We start from the raw sequence: 20,219 nt of genomic DNA on the forward strand, positions 1-20,219 counted from the left end.
AATTTACATTGGTAAGAATAAGCATAAGTCAAAGTTTAATCGAAATTGTTAATTATATTTCGTAATCCTACAAAAATGTCCGACGCATATTGGAATGAGAACCACTGCTCCTCGGCCTGGGAATCGATTGTGTATCTTGAAATGAAGTGAAAATTACAAAAGTGAAGAAATTCACTAGAATATTCATAATTTAATTGGTCAATATCTAGTAATCATTGTTCATTTTTATAATTTTCATGTCATCTCAAAATACACAATCGAGCTCCTACACCGCGAAGCATAGTGAAGTTATCCCGCTCGATCTCTCATTCGCCGATAAGTCGCGTGTCTATGACGGTCATTCGTCCATTGGCTGTCGCCAGCCAATCATCGCGCGTGCGGAATGCCTCCGCGCCGCGAAAGCCACTCATGATCGCGATCGCAAGGTCGCGTCATCGCGACTGTCGCGACTGAGTCTATCGAGTCGCTGGCGCGGCGTTCGCGCGATCCTTGTCGAGAGATCATCTGGGATCATCTAAAATCATCTCTCCTTCAGCGTTCCGTTTTACATATCTGGAGGAGCGACACACACATCGTATTCTCCTATGCGAACGTGGTGCCGCGTCGCGCCATCGTCGCCACCGCGTTCCGCGAGCACGACTGCGTGGAACCGCTGCCGTCGCCGCCGCCGCTGCCGTCGGCTGGCACAGTCACCGTTCGTACGCGCGTCGCGACGCATCGTCGCCATTTCGTCGACCGGGACGACGACGACGACGAGGACGAGGACGAGGACGCTGGCACGACGCTGACGCTGGCGCTTGCACGCGCGCGGCGATGAAGGAGAGCTGAGCACGGCTCGCCGTCGTACATACGCCGGGCACACGAGGTACGTCATACGTGTTCTCCGGGTGCATCTCCCGTGATCTCCCGCGAAGCGACGCGACGCGCGACGCTCCGGAGTGGATGTCAGTGCACAAGAATGTCTTTCTTTTTTTTTCCTTTTCTTTACCGTTCACGCGTCCCGTCGCGTCGTTCGCGTCATGCCGATGATTGTGGTTACCTCTTGTAAATGCAGTGCATTCGATGAACCACGGAATCGCACGGATGTTTGTTTCACTCCACTGCAACTGTGGAGACACTGACAGCTGGAGGTTAACTTTTGTAAGCAAAGTATTCGCGGTCTTCCTGATAACGCGATGATGCGTGTTTGCTGGTCATTGGAAATTTAATACTGAAATAAATAATAGTTTAATTAATTATTTATTTATTTTGAACAGTTGAGTGTTTTAATATTCAAATAATTTCTAGTATTAAGTTACTTATTTTGAGTATTAAAAGCACTGAACTGCTTAAAATAGTGTAATGTAAAATCGCATTTCAATATTTTCGTTATTTAGTGCTTCTAGTCGTTCATTGTTACTAGAAATTAAGTACAATAATTTGATATTGGAAATTACTTATTTTTTGAGAATTAAAGTCATTGTTGTTCAGTGCTTTTAATACTCAAGTAATAAATAATTTCTGTTATTATTGACCAGTATTAATATGGATTTCTGTAACGGTTGGAAGAATCTCCTTTCTCCATATGGCTTTATACGATACGATTACGACCTCGTTTCTATTAATGAAGATTAAAGTCGATGTTTCTAAGAGAGACCGGAGTACTCGCCATTCTGATCCTATAATCCTGTAAATGCGTGGTTCTCGCGCAGAAAGGAACATTAGAAATCCCTGCATCGTTTTACGTTACGATATTGTTGTTGCGTCGTGATAAAGTTAATCTCATGAGCTTATTTTTATGCACGTGTTTCCTACGAAAGAACGTTCCGTCTCGGACGTTATCTTACATGATGTATAATAAGCGGCGTTTTTATAGCAATTTTTTAATAACCGTTTATACTTAATGTACAGCTGGAGCTGTAATTTATGTCGTTATTTATGCCGTATATTTAATAAGAATTAAGACTATTATTGGCGCAAAATTATTTATTGCGCCAATATGACGTACTTATAATGATCTCCGAGGATTGTTTTTTCTTATTGGTTATCTTGAATTAATTCATTGCTTTTAAGATGTGAAATATTTATATATCTCTATTATATATTTTTATAAATATCTAAAATTGTAATATATATCTAAAAACAGAAATTAAAAAAACATACTATTTAAATACATACTTTACTATTTCTTTACAGTCAGTTATTACAGCAAAATTGTGTTTCAAAATTATAATTACGAAATGTCAATGATTCAAAATATTCTAATTTATTTTTATGACTTTGTTTTTATTTGTTTCATTTTAGGAAATGAGCAATATAAATATATATCTATTACAGTTATACATACATTAATAATTTTTTAGATACATATTATATAACTTCTGTCTTTTTAAGCAATTAAAAAATTTTTAAATTATATCAGTAAATGAGCGATATGTATACGCATATTTTTATACATCTTAAAAATTCTAATATATATCTAAAAATTTATTAACGTGTATCTAAAACTTGTATATTTATCATATATATTTTTATATTTATTAGATAAATATGTTTAAATTTTTCAAGCCTTAGTGATATGATCAAATTTTAATTTCCATCTATCGGGTGTATAATTTTTTTGTTATGTATCAAAAACTCTAATTGTAAAGGATTGACGAATGTGCAATGTTTGCGAGAACACGAAACGTTGATTGCGATTAATCGCGCATAAATACTAAATAGCAATTTAACTCCGCTATTAACTCCGCAAGTCTAATACCGCTGGATCCGGTTGACGGTTCTCTTTGCGGATGAAACGTCACTCGTGTGATTCCACGTGTACGATACGCGGGCGCCTCTCCCGCGAAACGTAGGGATATTCTCGCATTCAGATTGCCGGTCTGTCGGTCTCGGGATCGACTGGAAGGTACGCGACTTGTCTACGTGTCGTGTCGCCTCGCGCTAATGGTCGCGCGCTAATTAATCCGGGGACAGAAATCTAATAGCGATCTGCTCAACGAGGGAGTTCAGCTTCATCGATTTGTTGAACCTATCTGCTTTCAGCAACATGTGCGATAATAATAAACGCTGAATGGAATCTCGATTTCGGACAAATTTGGAGCAAATCAGGCTCCACGTTGCGAAAATCGCTGATGAATGCAAAGCATCACGTGCCCAAAAAAGCATTGAGGCGATAATAAATTTATGTAGAAAAATACATACGCAAATAATTATAATAATTACTTGTTTCAAATATTTTAAACGTTCAAATATCCGCAGATATCTATATCATAAGTTTATTACAAGCATCAAATTTATTCAAAACATTATTCTGAATAAGTTTAATACTTCAATAAAGATTATTAAATTAAAATAAAGTTTATTTGTTTATTATTAAAATTTTTCTTCGATGAAATTTTATAATATTTTTCGAAAGAAAATAAATTCTTGTTTTCAATACGTCGTTAATTAATTTGTCTAAAATTTGTTTTAAGCTTATTATCAAGAAAATATTCTTTGTTAATCATTACTTAAAAAAAAGAAAGTAAATTAAGTAATTACTTTTCTTAGCAATAGAATGATATTTTTTGTGTGTAGATATATATGTTTAGTGATATTAAATAATGAAAAATGATTAATTTGTTCCTAATTCGATATCAGCGTTCTCATTGAATTCATCGAGATAATTAAGTGAAAAGTGATTAATCGAATTTAAATTGTCACGAAAATGCATTTAAATTGAAAGTCTATTATCCCCAAACAAGAGCTCTTAAATATTGAAAAAATCTTTATCTGAGAGTATTTGGAGAAGAGTTTCCTTTTCTAGAAATTCTAGGCTAACTATACTTCAGAGAGAAAGAGAGGAAGCAAGTTGAGTTAATCTAGAGATAAACTACAGACTAATCTCGAGCTATCTACATTTTATCAAGTGCGAGATTGAGAGATTCAAATTAAATTTCTCTCTTGCCCTCGTATTCTCGGAATAGATTTATTTTTAGTTCTCGCGCACCAATAGTATCGTTACGGAACCGCATCAAATCATGATATCCCGTAGATTATATAAACTTCAAAATTAATGTTAGATAAATGAATATACAAACTATAATAAATGAATATACAGGGTGATTCACTTAAATCGAACATCTTGAATATTTTGCTTATTTTTGATGATACAAAAAAATGTTTTAAACGAAATTGGAACAGTTTCGAGGGGGATGTATTTTGGTCATGTTGTTTTTTTTCTAGGTGGAGGAGTCAAAAAAATATGAAGGTTACCTTCATTTTTTTAAATGGAATTGTATGATTTTTCTTTATTACAATATGATTATTCCTCTAATTATTCTGTATATAAAAGTATTAAGATAGTAATATCAAAAAACCAATAGTTTACGAGATATTTTACACTTCATCCTAGAAGAATAATGAGATGAATCAGTTAGTGTAAAGAAAACATCGTTGCTTTAAAAAAATATGTATGCAAAATGGATAATTTTTTAAATAAGCAACTATGTAATTTCTTTACACTAATTGATTCATCTCATTATTCTGTTCATAAAAGTATTAAGGTATACGATTATCAAAAATAGTTTACGAGTTATTTAATATTTTATGTCAATATGTGCTAGAATAAAATGTAAAATATCTCGTCAACTATTGGTTTTTTACCACTTTAATACTTTATATCACTTTAATACTTTTATATGCAGAATAATTAGAGAAATCATATTGTGTAAAAAAAAATCATACAATTCCATTAAAAAAAGTGGAGGTAACCTTCATATATTTTTGACGCCTCCATCTAAAAAAAAATCAACATGACCAAATTACGCGCGTTTCTCCTCAAAATTCTTCTACTTTCATTTGAAACATTTCTTTATATCTTCAAAAATAAGCGATTTTATATCGATTTCAGATGATTGATTTAAGTGGACCACTCTGTACACATACAGAAAAATACATACTATATATATATACACGAATAATTACTTGTTTTAAAATTATTTATTTCAAAAGTTTATATATACATAAATCTATTACAAGCATTTATCAAGTTTATCACAAGCATCAAATTTATTCAAAATACATTCTGAATCCTAGTAAGTTTAATATTTTAATCAAGATTGTTAAATTGTAATAAATTTAATTTGCTTATTGTAGTTATATTATATGAAGTCGTTCAGGACATTAACAATGGATCACGACACGACAATAACGTAAGTCCTTTGGCACATCTGATGAAATTGTTTCTTTCAATTTTATAATGTTTTTCAAAAGAAAGTAATTTCTTTTTTTTTTTTTTGAGACAAAAATTACAGAAACATAATAATGAATTTTTCTAAAATTTGTAATAACTGTAATAAGTATGTACATTTTAAGATTATTAAGAAAATATTTTTTGTTACAGACAACCATTACGTAAATGGAAGAGATTAAATTGAGTAATCACTTTTCTTAGCAATAGAATGATATTTTTCTGAGTGCAATGTATGTACATATATATATATTTTTAAGAAAATAGTATCGCGACGTTATTAATTCTCACATCTCTTTTTCGCCTTGTACACTGAAAATAAAAGTCTAGGAAGAGACTGAAGTGAAAGGAAAAAAGAAAAGTATAAAAAAGTATGTATATACAAGTATGTATATATAAGTATGTATATGCAGTATGTATGACGCAATTAGACTTAATCTAAAAATAATAATTCCGTATACAAGGCAATTTCTAATTATATATGTAAGAATTATTCCTCCGGAAGTTACGAAGGTGAAGAAGACAAACAACGTAGAAGTGTGAATTAAAAGCACATGCGATGGAAACGAAACGGTCGATTATAAATGAATACGGCGATTATCAAAGTGTCTTCTGAAGTGACTACCGCAACAGTCGATGAATGTCACGAGAGGCGCTTATTTTTTTAGGTGAAGAATCATGCTCTTACTTATTATTGTTCACTGCTATATGATTTGAAAGAAAATACGAATGTTTTTCCAAGGAATTCTACAGTTAATTTCAAATAAAAGCTGTGTATGTACAATTAGCAATAATTGCAGAATTATGAGGATCTCGATTTCAACGTCACGGATCTTATTTGTATTGCAATCAATGAGAGCTGTAATATGTTTGATTGTACTATAGAGTAGGTAATTTCTGAACGCTATACATTCAGTCTAGCATTACAGTGTCAACAGTGGCAATAATGTCAACAATTCATTATGTAGATATGCAGAATGGTGTTCGTTTGCGATGCTTGCAATATACCATGATGTTTTCGCAGCTGTCTGCTACGTATTTTAACGTAATCTATATGCAGTATTTAGTTTATTGATTAATAAACAGTTATGTGGATTCTGCTGTCCGTTGATCGTAAAATCGGATGTCAAGGCATCACTGTAAATATTTCAAATCCAATGTCTGTCGACATTCGCGACGCGTTTCCCACTTGGAACTAGACCCTGAAAATTATCTTAAATGACTCGAGACTTTTCTACCAGATTGTTCTGCATACGCGTTTAAAGAGTACTATATATACAGGTACGGCAATGCTTCCGAGCCCGGCATGGCGAAATGCCAGATACACGTACGGGATCGAATCCATTTGCGAGCGAGCGTCACGTTTCCGCGCGAACGGTACACGTGCGCGTGAATGCTCAATGCATTGTTGTCCTCTTCTTCCTCTTCATTGCTGTCTTCTTTGCCGTTGTTTTCATCGTTGTCGGCGATGCTGTTATTGCTGTGTTTACGAACAAAACAGGATCGTATCGCGCGTGCTCCGAAATGTCAGTGAACTCGAATCCGGCTGTTAAGTAGCCAGCCCGCCACCGCCACGTCTCTCTCTTCACTTTGCTTCCCCGCGACCTCCTGCTCTGCTCGGCGAAAAATCTCATTAAAAGGGTCTTCTACGTTAGAAGGCATGAAATAAGATGATCCTTCGTAATTTTTTTTTTTTTTCATAAGAAAGATTAATGTTTATCGATTTCAAACTTTTGCGTGTTTTAATATCATTATTGTAGAGTACGTACGAATTTTTATGTGAAAGGAAAGTATTCTAAATAATAAAAATATAAACACTTAGTTTGGCGGTTCGCCACGACGTAATCATTTTATGTACATCCTAGCGGCTATAATTTTTGCCTGAACTAAAAAAATCAAAAAAGATTTTTAATTTGTATAGAATATCGTCCTACAATTTAAATTAAATAAAAATTTATATAAATTACAATTTTGTGCGACTTTGAAGAAAAAAATTACGATTTTCATTAGATAGCAGCTGTTTATTTATGCAAAAAAATCGTTAATGTTGATTTTTATTTAATTTTTTAGGTTTACCTAGGGGATGATATTCTATACAAATTAAAAATCTTTTTTGATTTTTTGGTTCAGGAATTACAGCCGTTAGGATGTACACAAAAAAATTGTTACGTCGTGGCGAACCGTCAAACTAAATGTTTATATTTTTATTATTTAAAATACTTTTTTTTCATACAAAAATTTGTACGTACTCTGATTATATTAAAACATGCAAAAAATTTGAAATCGATAAACGTTAATTTTCCTTATGAACAAAAAATTACGAAAGACCTTATTTTCACCTTATTTTCGGCCTCCTAATGTAGGAGAAGACCTTTTTAATATATCTGGGTCAGGAAAGACAGCGCGAAGCGTCGCGCCAAGGAAGGACTATTGGATCAAAGTAAATTGGAAGAGATGTATATATCCATCAAAGGAATTAATTCTATAATTCTTGAAATCAGCGATTGACAGAGTATCCAAATATTTTTTAAGATTATAAGAGCATAAAATACATGTATTAATATTTACGCTTTAAACAAACTATTATGTGAAAGTTGTGTCCATAACATTCCATTTTTATTAAGCAACACATTTTTATAGATTATTTTATTTGATATCGGTTTTATTGTTATAAACAAAAATTTTTTAAATAATAACAAAAATCTAAATTTTTTAAATATAAATATTTTAAAAATGACTTATGTAAGTTTTATTAAGATTTACCAATTAGTTTATAACAAATAAATATTTTGTTTATTTACTGAACAATTGTCATACTGACAATGTCTGCATCTCAATGTATCTTTACATAAACATTTTTGAATTCATAAAGACATTAAAAAATTACATTAAAAAATTGAGATTTTTATTATATTGATAAAATCATAAAATGTATAAAATGTATTTTATAATACATTTTCATATATTTCTATTAGAGTACAGATTTAAAAAATATTACTTTTTATTGAAATAACTTTTGATCCAGATGGTTAACTGTCTAATTTTTTGTATTACTTTTAAATGCAATTTAGAATAATCTGTAATTTTTTTCAAGTAATTTTTCAAGTAATTTTAACATATTGTATTTGTCTTACCTCCTTAAGATAATTTTCAAATTGATGTAACATATTACCTCACTCTTGCAAATTTATTATATTAATCGTGTTTTTATATTTATTGTGAATATTTATTATCGAAACGTATTTCTACTCTAAATTGGAGAGATTTTGCAATCAAAATGAGTTGAAAAAAAAATTCCATTTAACAACTACTTAACCGAGAAACCTAGGAAGGAAATTTTAAAATTTTCATGTATAATATTATATTTGTATCACGTATTATTAAGTGCTAAACAAAATTTAATCTTTAATAAGAACAAGATATATTATAATTATTTTAAAATCAATCTCTAATTTTTCATCACATAGCAATTTTTGTTAACTGATTTAATCTTTTTCCCTTCTTTTAAATAAAACATATGTATACACATATATAGAGAAAGAATTAAACAGCGCATTGCTAGGTCTTGCAAGTTTCTATCTAGAAATCCGATTAATGCTTGTTTCTATTGATGTATATCTATTAACTTTAATTTTAATTTCAAATAATTTTTTATCTCTTTCTAATTCTAAAAATTAGAATATAAATATAAAAGACGAAGAGTAAGTTAAATTGAGTTAAAGTTATTTTACATTGATAGAAACGGATATAAGACAGACGAAAATTTGAACAATATCCTTTCCTCGTTTTCCCGAGGTTGAACAGCAGTAGGACGATACGGACAAAAAGGAACGAAAGTGAAAGTTAAATGATTCGTCGGACCAACGAGGCCAACGAGGTTGTTTCTTAAATTACGCAAATAATATTGGATATATAAATATCCTGATCCTCTTCGTTTATTTTTCTATCTCCACCCATTTGTAGCTCTAATATCTTTTATGTCCCTGCTTATTATCTTCATTTAATAAATAAATAAATAAATAAATATATATATATATATATATATATATATATATATATATATTAGGTGTTGGAATTAATTCGTAGCGTTTTTTAATGAAAGAATGTTATTTATTTCACATGAGCATTAAAAAATACATTAATGAAAGTACTTCCCATCACTTGTAAAACGCTACGAATTAATTCCAACACCTAATATATATATATACATATATATATATATATATATACATATGAATTAGAACAGCAAATAATATTCATAAGCAATTGATGTGTCAATCTCTTCAGGGAGAAACTTTTTATCTACAATCGAAAAGAATGATTTTGCTGAAGTATCTAAAAATTCAGCTACATACAGATCTGAAAATAATTTTGCTGGAGCATCAAAATTATTATTATGTAGAACCCTCAAGCATAATAAGCAATGTTGCAAAAAGTTTTAATATTTTAGCAATCAGTTTAAGCATCCTACATAATTATTTTGATGGTCTAATTGTGAAATAAGAAAATAAGGAGAAATATTGTACATAATGGCGATAAAACGTACTCGAAACAACCAATCAAATGTGGATCCAAATACACTCTTCTGCGTATAATAGCAGCAGCATTATACGTAACTGAAACAGCCAATCAAATTCACACTCCTACTGCGCATCCGCGAAAACGTTTCTTATTATAGGTCTAACAAAATTATTTTCAGCATCTAGCTAAAAATCTTTAGATATATTTCCGCAAAATTGTCCTTTCCGTGTATAAATCGAAGAGAAAGCTTAATTTCGTTTGCTTGTTACATCTATAATCCTTTATATATCCTTTAAAATGCGTTTTAATCGTGATAATAATAATATTTAATAATAAAAGTGAATAAATTTATAATAATTTTATGTGTTATATATGAATATTAGAGGAAATCGATGATACTTTGATTGTTTTATTTATTTTAGTTTCAAGGAAGCATATACTACATGGGCTGAAAAGTCCCGAGATTTTTTAATAGGTGGTGCCACTAGAAAATGAACATGATTCATTTCGAGAGGTTCATCTATCACTAGTTTATATATGAAGTTTCATGATCTTTCGTTCATTCGTTTACAAGCTACAATCATTTAAGTGGCGTTACTTTCGCCTTCGTAAAAAAAATGGAAAAACAGGAATATCGCATCTTGATCAAACATTGTTTTTTGATGGGAAAAAATTCTGGACAATCATTGAAATGGTTGCAGAAATGTTATCCCATATCTGCTCCTTCGAAAACAACAGTTTATCGGTGGTTTAGTGAATTTAAAATGGGTCGTACAAGCACCGAAGACGCACCTCGCTCTGGAAGGCCAAAAGAGGCTACGAATGCGGAAATCGTACAGCAAGTGCATCAAATCGTTTTGAGTGATCGTAAAGTGAAGTTGCGCGAGTTAACTGAGGCCGTGGGCATCTCAAAAGAACGGGTGGGATACATTTTGCGCGATGTTTTGGAGATGAAAAAGCTATTGACACAATGGGTCCCGCGTTTGCTGACCATCGATCAAAAACAGCAGCGTGTTGATGATTCAACCGCCGGTTTGGCGTTGTTACAGCGTAATCGAGCGGACTTTTTTCGACGTTTTGTGACGATGAATGAAACGTGGGTCCATTACTATACGCCTGAGTCCAATAGGCAGTCTGCAGAGTGGCTGAGAAGCCACGAAAGCCGACCAAAGCGGCCAAAAGACCAACGCTCGGCCGAGAAGGTTATGGCCTCCGTTTTTTGGGATGCGCATGGCATAATATTCATCGATTACTTGCAGAAGGGAAGAACAGTTACGGGAGAGTATTATGCAGCGTTATTGGACAAACTGAACGACGAAATAAAGAAAAAACGGCCCCATATGGCGAAGAAAAAAGTTCTGTACCATCACGCTAGCGCACCGTTAAACACGTCCTTGAAAGCAATGGTCAAATTGAACCAATTACGATTCGAATTGGTTGCTCACCCACCGTATTCTCCAGACTTGACCCCCAGCGACTATTATCTGTTTCCAAAGTTCAAGCGGTGGTTCCGGGGAAAGAGATTCACATCGAATGAGGAAGTCATCGCGGAAACCGAGGCGTATTTCGAAGGCTTGGACGTTTCGTACTACAGAAAGGGCATCGAAATGTTGGAAAATCGCTATACCAAGTGTATCGCCCTCGAAGGCAACTATGTTGAGGAATAAATATAACTTTGTCCAAAAAACGCTTGTTTCATTAAAAATCTCGGGACTTTTCAGCCCATGTAGTATGTATATATATTTTTATAATTTAATTTTAATAATTTTAAAATAAAACTGACTTGTACACATCTTGAAGAGATTAAAGCAGGACATAAGCGTTACGTAGTAATTACTTTCCCTCTTCTTGTCCCACAAAGTTTATTGTTTTTGTTTTTTAATTCATTGTCGCTTTTGATGTATATTTCATTATGGTATACATTTTGAAAACTGATCTTTGTGTACGCGTCAAATTGTTAAGCGTGTATAAATATTATTTGATGTTTTTCTAATAAGATTGTAGGATACAAACGATTATAATTACATTACTGAATAATAATGAAAGGAGTAGCCTTAATTACGTTCAGATAATAGACATGCTTTCATACTACATCTAATATTTTGGTTTATCTTATTAATAATGTCACCTTAATGATGTCCTTTATTTTTGTGTTTGTCGAGTGTTGACAAATTTTTATTAGTTCGTTGGCTAATTGTTTTGGTGACATACTGAACTTGTGCTAGAAATTAGAAGCCGCGCGCTAGCAATTAAATTTATATTACCATACGTTCCTATAATTCCATGCAATTTCGTATAATCATGAGATACATTCGGCGAAATTTGATTATATATTTTAGAATAATTGTACACTATATTTCGTATTTTTTAATTGGTAAGTAACGATAATATAAGTTAGTAGCGTTATATTATATTGACATGACGCTGAGATACACATATGCACGATTCTGTGATAGGATTTCGCTCATCGATGTAGCAACCTCGATTGTTTTTATAACAGATAATATTATAATGAATGTACTTTTTCTTGTCGATAGTGATGAGCGGTTCGCGGCTTGGCAGAGGCCGAGGTGGCCGCCTGGCTTTGTACGGGGGCTGCGCAGTGGCAGTTATCTTGACGATGATCGTGTATCGCAACACTATCTCAGAGATGACCAGGCTTCAAGAAATGCAAGTACAATGCCTTCATCAGCAAGAATCTCTCGCTGCTCAACTACAAGGTATGTTCAATAATATGAAACATAAATAACTAAAGACATAAATAACTAAAGTCAGAAGCTGAAACCAATTGTTGATTGTCGATTTAATATTTCATTTAAATTGTGAGAATATTGGCATGATAGATTGAGACTTTGTCACGTGCCAATATCGTTCAAGACTAATGTCTATTCCTGCCAATGTAGATATATTTTAATCTTGGTTTAATTTATTTTTTATCTTTTTTGAGTTCTAAGCATTAGAAAAAGGTAAATTAAACCGAGATTAAAATTCTACATCAGTAGAAATAGCCATAAGTCATTCATATTCTAGAGAATAAAATATTGCAGGAAGTATTATAAGAACCTTAATATGTAGGTTTTATTATTTATACAATTAATTTCCTCCGATTTAACATCTCAACTAGATTTTTTGGTAACATGATAATATACGATCTTTTCAGTAATATTTGAGTACAAAGTACGACTGGAGAAGTCTCTGGCCGAAGAGAAGAGCTCGAATGCCGCGGTGAAACAAGAGTTGCAGCAACGCGCGACGCGAGAGAAGTCTCTGCGTGACAAGGACAGCATAGAGGCGATGCAGAGATTTAATTCGCTTCAGCAGACCTATAAACTCCTACAGACCGAACATCGGGACTTGCAAGAGGAATGTAAGAAGCGTGAGAAGCAGACGCTGGATGAAACTAGCAGGTTGGAATCAACGCTGCAGGACTTGCGGGCTCGCATCCGGCAGGCTCAGGAAGACAAATCCAAAGCTCTGGAGCACTTGAAGACCAAGTACCTGGAAATAATTGATGAGAAGACCCGGCTGCAAGAAAAGTACAACGAACTGATAAACAATAGAGACAATACCGGTAGTACTGTCGATCATCTTAGAAAGGAGATCTTCCAGCTTAGACGCGAATTGGAGAGCGCCAAGGTACATTACTCGTTTCCTAAAAGTAACATGATTTAGTATTAAATTTAATTACGTAAACAGATATAATGCAACTTAAAAATAAGGTGTTTATAATGATATTTATTTTATATGTAGCATAATTAATAGTTGCATAGTAGTTAATAGAAAATTAAATACATGCTTGTTTACTAAGTTCTCATCTTTACGTTTTCTTTTAAGTATTCAAGATTGCATGAAGAGAATCAAGACAATTATATAAAAACGCATTGTTTATTATATAAAAAAAGTTGTGATCTTATGCATTCCAGAATTTCTATGCTAGAAGTACACCTCCTAGTTCAGTGTTGATGACTCCTCGAGCATCAGTGTCACAATCGATGCTGCCTAAGGAAGACTTACAACCGATTCCGGCGCCGCAACAGCAACAGGTAAGTGCGCCACGGCCACCATATGTGTCTCATGATCGTCGTGCAGTCGGAAGAACGACTCCATCGGTGGAAAAGATGAATCGAAATGACGACGTCAATGAGCCAGCCAACAATATCAGGTTCGTTCAGCAGAATGGCAACATCGTTCCAGCTGGTCCCAGTGAAATGAAAGAGATCGGCGAGCAACGCGAACCCTCAGCTAACGACTTAGAACAAAAGCTAAAACAGAAAGACGTTGTCGAGCGCCCAAATATTATGAACGAAGAGAAGAATGGCTTCGATGAAGAACAAAGAAAACAGGTAATGTCGCCGCCGCTGAATCGAAATGACGATGGTCCGAGGAATGATAATGTTTTGGTAGTGCCTGGTTCGCAAGCCGAGCAACCGTTGGCACAACCTGCTGTCGAGCGAGCGTCTACAGTCGCGTCTGGTCGATCAAATGATGTCAAAGCCCATGCGGAAGATGACGAACTGCAGGCTCTGCAGGAGAGAGTAGATGGGATACTCAATCGTGATATACCCAATAATGACGATAATGGAATTCGTTAGATTTAACTTTTTATTATGCATTTATAACCGGATTATTTTTAGTTTGTCAGGATCAATTTGAGTCAGATTCTTTGAATCTTAGTCCGTAAATTACGTAAAAGGTTAATTTTTTATTATGCAAATAATTATATACAGAAATTACCTCTATTATTAAATTATAAATTTTAATGAGAATTATTTAATTTATAAAATAATTCGTAATTATACATTAATATTAATGAATGACAATTTGTTAATTATTTATTAAAAAAGATTTTTGCTGAATTATTTACGGACAATAGGGAAGATCTAATCAATTATTTAAATCAGAGTTACAGTCATTTCATTCTCTAAGTCAAATGAAAAGATTTCTCACATACAGTAAAATATTAAATATATTTTAGGACTAATTGCTTTTTTCTAACAATTCTGTATGCTTTTGGGGTAAATAGTGCTATCATTAATGTAGGATTAAAGAGAATAATAAAGTTTTTCTACTTTTCATTCATACTTTCTCGAAATGTATTTTTATTGTAATCTCTTTTTTTCCCTTTCTAGTATTGCCTTGTATCACACGCATATTTGATAACACAGATTTGATTACACTACGCTTGATAAATAAATATAATATATATAGCCAATGTCATAATCTTATATGCATGTAATGAAGCAAAATTATTTATTGTTTGAGTCATTATTCTTTTTCTCTAAATGTATTATTTAGAGATTAGAATAATTCTTCTTGTATAAACTGTATATCTCAATAAATATAATACAAGAGGAATAATTCTAACTATAAATAATAAACGAAAACGAATATGCTAGATATTTGTTTGATTACTACTTTATGATTTTTTTTGGAAAAAAACATTTGGCTGTTAACGGATGCAATCTGTAATTTTAGCGGTTTTAAAGAATTGTTTAGTTGCAAATGACATATTTATATCATTTAATATAATATTATCTATTATTAGTAGCGTTTATATTATATTATTGTTTATTGCAGACTATTCCTAATATTTACTATTCAAGTATATAAAATATATATTTGCTGACGCTTTGTGTATTATTCATTAATATTAATACGGAAGCTGTTAACATTATATATGGACTGATTAAATTCTGATTTATGGAAATCCTCGTAAAATTGTTTAACAATAAATATTATTAATGACTCTAATTAATATTTTTAATAAATATTTTCTTAAAGAATCTCTAAAAAGTATTCTCTAAAGTACAAAAATGTTATTATCTTACAAATATCTTTAGACACCTTTTTAATTATTGTACTATTTACATTATTATAGATATTTTTATCATTATATAATTCAAATGTTATTGGATAAATGTTGGATATTTAATACATATAAATTTTGTCGTGTATATACAATCTTTTTAACCGATCTTTCATCTTTTTTATCGAGCTTACTTCTGTTATTGGATATAAGACTTCATGTATGTGCGTAAAATGGCTCGAGCCATACTAAATGTGCCTGTAAATCTGTGTTCCACAATGCATTAATAAATTGTTATTACGTTTATCTGCTTGCATTTTTATTGGCAACCTCGTAATAACCTAGCTACTATTAGCTTCTGCATCGCGCTTTTACTGTATCGCCGTCGCTAATTAATTTACGTTCAAGGCTATTGCCTTTAGTTGCACTAAATAATTGCTTTAGAATTTATCAAACTGTAAGAAAAGCTTGTTTTTATTTATGTAATATAGCTCTTTTCTTTGGATTGCTAATTAATATAACTCTCAAGTGGAATTATTTTGATGTAGAATCACTGCATTAAGCACTGCTATTTACAGCTTTCTCTGTAGTTTATAATTATTAGATAATTTGATGCGAAAACACTTTTTATGCAATTATGCTATGGAAGATTTACGTATTATTGTCAATGATTTATCGATGCATAATGTCACAAGATGATTTACGTCGAACTAACGAAACGGAAAATAGAAAATATACGCAATTCCTCAGCGTATTTCGAGAAATGACAATTATTATTATAACCGGTTTTATTATAACATTATATAATTACAAGAATTGAATAAGTAAGACGTCACAACAAGCAGTTCCCATCTGTCATTGCCAAACAACTATATTATATCGTATATAATTGTGTGAAACTTTTTTCAGAGCATGGTGAGTTTACGCAAAGCGGAGAACACCACTGTAGCGAACAACGCCAATCTGGTATCACCGTCTCTTATCGATAAACCCGCGCCGCTACCGGCCAGACTACCGTCGAAGGTCAAGGTGCCGGTCGGCGTATTGCCAATACCGGAAATCATCGAGCAAAAGGTTGTTGATGACATGGATAAAAAGAAGGAGATTCGAGATGACGTGTTGGCAGTGGTTCGCAACAATTTACAACCACCTCTGCCAAAACTCGCTCCGGCGAATGCGGTGGATGACAAAGAAGAAAAGGAGCCGATAGTTGAAGCTGGCAATCTAGACCCACCGTTCGTTGTGAATCCTCCCGCGCGACACGTTGGCGAACAACTCGAGAGGAGAGCAAAAGACTCTTGGTTGAGGGTGGGACCTGGGGTACAAGAGATCGGCGATGAACTCAATCGAGTTCCTGGGTGAGCCACAGTATTTTTATCGATTAAATATAATACAGTGAATATACAAAATATTCAGGAGAGATTTTTGTAAAATAGCTTTTTAGAAATAAATATTAGTAGAAAGAAACATTAATTAGCAATTTAGTAATAATGAGTAACTATTTTGACATAGAAAGCTTCGCAAAAATAACCATTATGATCTTAGAAGAGAATAGAATTTTTTATACGTTTAAATACTACTCACATATCTAAATAATACAAAATTTTTCATTTTTGCTTATTATTAAGGTAATATGTTTTATTTATCACATATCTTTTAGGTAAAATAATTTTGAGAAATATACACAATCTATTTTATTCTTTGTTAATAAATTGCTAATTAATTTTTACTTTCTGAAAATAAGATTTTTTTATAAAGATATTTTCCCTACAGAATGAATACTTTTTACGCTCACTATATATAAATAAGCATCGTGTACCTAAATATATAATATATAATATCGATAAGTATTTAGATTATATGTATAGTTTTGAACAAATAATTTTTGAATTTATTTAAATTTTTCTAAGAGAAAATATTTAGAGTTTTAATAAATTTATTATACTATATTCTTTGATTCTAGATTGGATGATGGGCAAGCCAACGGTGGTGACGATCAGTATGATGGTGCCGATTACGACAAGGAGTCGCAGCAAAAGAACGATATTCATCTTGCGGGCGAGGATGAGGGGGAAGGTAACTTGAGAATGATTAAATCGATCCGACCGCGCAATTGATGTCGCGACTGCAAAATTATTCTCGTATCTGAATTTCAGACGAAGGCGACATACTTGAAGGCGAATATCCGAATAATTTGAAGCAAGGAAAACGGGAATAAAATCAGCGCCGTCACGCAAATGTTTTTTAACACGACTAGCAGTCGGGTGACACAAGAGGAATCGACTGAAAAATAGTCAAATGACCTGATCTGACCTGACCTGGCCGATATTCATGATCGTTCGGGTTTAATCAGCGAAAAATACTTATTGTGTATTATAATCTATACAAATCATTCGACGTGTGTATGTGTGTGTGTGTGTGTGTGTGTGTGTGTGTGTGTGTGTGTGTGTGTGTGTGAGATATTTCATGAGAAACTAGCACAGGGACAGCTAGAAATTCAATCTATCTTCATCTTTCATACGAAAGCTCTTGTACAAGATTTTAGCTAAATATCAATATATGATAGTATATACACGGTACAAATATCGTCAAGTGCATCCGCACGTTCGACGGAGACTTAGACGGTTCTGATAACTTCAGAAGGTTCAGATTGAACTATTGTAACGTATACTTTCAAAGAAGGAAAAAAGATAAACTGTATTTTTCTAGATTTTACCGTGCACGAATCGAGTGACTTAATCGCGTTTACTTGAGACACTCAACTTTGTTATAAATGCATTGGATTTAGATTGCAGAGTTAACTTTATAACGTGATGCGACAGAAAAATTCTTCGGAAATTGAATGAATCCATTCAGTATTTTTGCATTAAAATTAATTCGCGTTGTAATGATGAAATTTATCATGAGTTACTGGAATTAATCAAATTACTTTTTTTTATATTTATAATCACATGATAATTTATATATGAGTTATATATAGAAATTGAAATGTAAGTTACGTGTGATAATATCAAACTTTTTATTACTTTTGTAAATGTAAAAGTTATAAAAAAAGGTTCAGGTAATTTCTTCCAATTCTAATTCTCCTCTCTGTTTACGTTAATGAAATTTCGTTACAAATAACTTGCATCACAACACCATCACAGCAGAATTTTTATATAATATACAAAGTTACTCTTACTGTTGCAATCTAAATCTTTTACGATATCGTTATTATGATGACAATGACACATCGACAATTGATTTTATCAATTTTGTTAAAACAGCTTATATTAGTTAAATTGTTATAGGGCCGGTTGTTCCATCTTCGAATTAACTATGTAATAATTTATTTACTGGATAAATAAAAGAGTAAAAAAGTAAAAATATAAGAGTATAAGAGAGTAAGATAGTGAGTTGAAGTTTACCGTAGTGCTGGGATTTACTTGCACATTTTCAGCTTGGTTTCTGCTCCTTACTTCACTAACCTGTGCGCAGCCTAAGTATCGATCAGCAAGCTGAAAATCGGTCAAAATGTGCAAGTACTTAAATTTTAGCACTGGTTTACAGAAGTGTGTGGAACAACTCAGCCTTAGTCTTGTTTTCCATTTTACTGGTGCCTGTCATCGCTAACGATTGCAAATTATATGCGTCTATTTTCAGTGAAATTAAAAAATAGACATTTTATCAAGTTAATATTTACAAAAATTGTTTAATAGCAGATTGGAAGATTAATAGAAGAATATTTTTTACAAGATCTTATTTATTCTGTCCTTGCCAAAAATCTAAAGAATTATGACTTGAATTGATCAAGTTAAGTACTGAAAACTTAACTGGGATGAATGAATTATTAATTAGTTAAGCAGTTTAAGACGAGCGTAGGATAATGTTTTGTTATAGTTTTAGATTTTAGTTATATACATATATATATATATATACATATACATATACATGCAGAGAGACGATAAATGTACATAACATTTTTTTCGTAATAAAAACGACTGAAAAACAAATTTTTATTGGTTTTTTTTTAGAGAATTTCTTTGCAAATCAATAATCTCGACGAATCTCTACTGTTTTTAGAAATTAATTGAAACTCGCTCCGAGTAATATGATAATATAATAGATTATCGATGGAATCAATAACTGATCAAAATTAAATTATTAATGGTTTAAAGTTTAAACATAGTTACGTATATTTCCGATGTCGACGGAGATGCGTGCTTACTTTTTCATGGTTCAAATAGAAAGCAGAAGATATTTACTTCTTGATCGAATAAACATTATTTCGTCATCTGTTGACGATGCATTTGTCATTTATTGAGGATTGCTTTCTGAAGGAGCTTTTTTCAAAAATATAATTTTACCAAAAATGCATGCTTTGCAAAAAATAAATTCAAATGATATCTTAATTTTGGAAATTAATAAATATCTATAGATATATGTAAAAATATAAAATATAAATGCAGAATATACTTCTTTGCACATTATATAAAAATAATTTGAAGTCAACTTTTTAAATCATTTTTAAAGTTAAGAAAAATGAAAAAAAGAACTTTTTTCGTAAGATCGAGAGTCAAATGGGAATAACATGATTTACATTCTTCAACTATTTTCAGAAGTTTACTTTAATACTTCAATTCTGATTCAATCACAAAGATACACAATATTAAAAATTGAAGAGAGCTGCGATAAGTGATC

The 20,219-nt window shown here is 32.2% G+C and overlaps 1 protein-coding gene across 3 annotated transcripts; it reads left to right on the plus strand.

Moving 5' to 3' along the window:
* Nucleotides 1-416: 416 nt before the first annotated feature.
* Nucleotides 417-19,531, plus strand: LOC105153673 (uncharacterized). 3 transcript variants are annotated; one of them, XM_011068660.2, is made up of 7 exons: nucleotides 417-865; nucleotides 12,271-12,453; nucleotides 12,894-13,369; nucleotides 13,657-13,776; nucleotides 16,449-16,897; nucleotides 17,503-17,615; nucleotides 17,696-19,531. In XM_011068660.2, exons 2-7 carry the CDS (start codon nucleotides 12,273-12,275, stop codon nucleotides 17,755-17,757), a joined length of 1,401 nt encoding a protein of 466 aa, XP_011066962.1. In that variant the 5' UTR covers nucleotides 417-865; nucleotides 12,271-12,272; the 3' UTR covers nucleotides 17,758-19,531. The 3 variants fall into 3 exon arrangements, with proteins under 3 accessions (XP_011066962.1, XP_087263797.1, XP_087263798.1); XM_087407671.1 differs by lacking the exon at nucleotides 417-865 and adding an exon at nucleotides 905-1,140; XM_087407672.1 differs by lacking the exon at nucleotides 417-865 and having other exon boundaries at nucleotides 12,273-12,453; nucleotides 13,657-14,076.
* Nucleotides 19,532-20,219: the final 688 nt, after the last annotated feature.

The sequence above is a fragment of the Acromyrmex echinatior genome, chromosome 7, assembly GCF_024713525.1.
Source record: "Acromyrmex echinatior isolate Ae372 chromosome 7, ASM2471352v2, whole genome shotgun sequence".
Classification (NCBI taxonomy): domain Eukaryota; kingdom Metazoa; phylum Arthropoda; class Insecta; order Hymenoptera; family Formicidae; genus Acromyrmex; species Acromyrmex echinatior.

Excerpts from the sequence above, each read along its gene's own strand:
- LOC105153673 (XM_087407672.1), top strand. The coding sequence starts at position 12,273 with ATGAGCGGTTCGCGGCTTGGCAGAGGCCGAGGTGGCCGCCTGGCTTTG. Across the intron at positions 16,898-17,502 it reads GAACTCAATCGAGTTCCTGG|ATTGGATGATGGGCAAGCCA; the intron begins GTGAGCCACAGT and ends CTTTGATTCTAG. Across the intron at positions 17,616-17,695 it reads GGGCGAGGATGAGGGGGAAG|ACGAAGGCGACATACTTGAA; the intron begins GTAACTTGAGAA and ends TCTGAATTTCAG.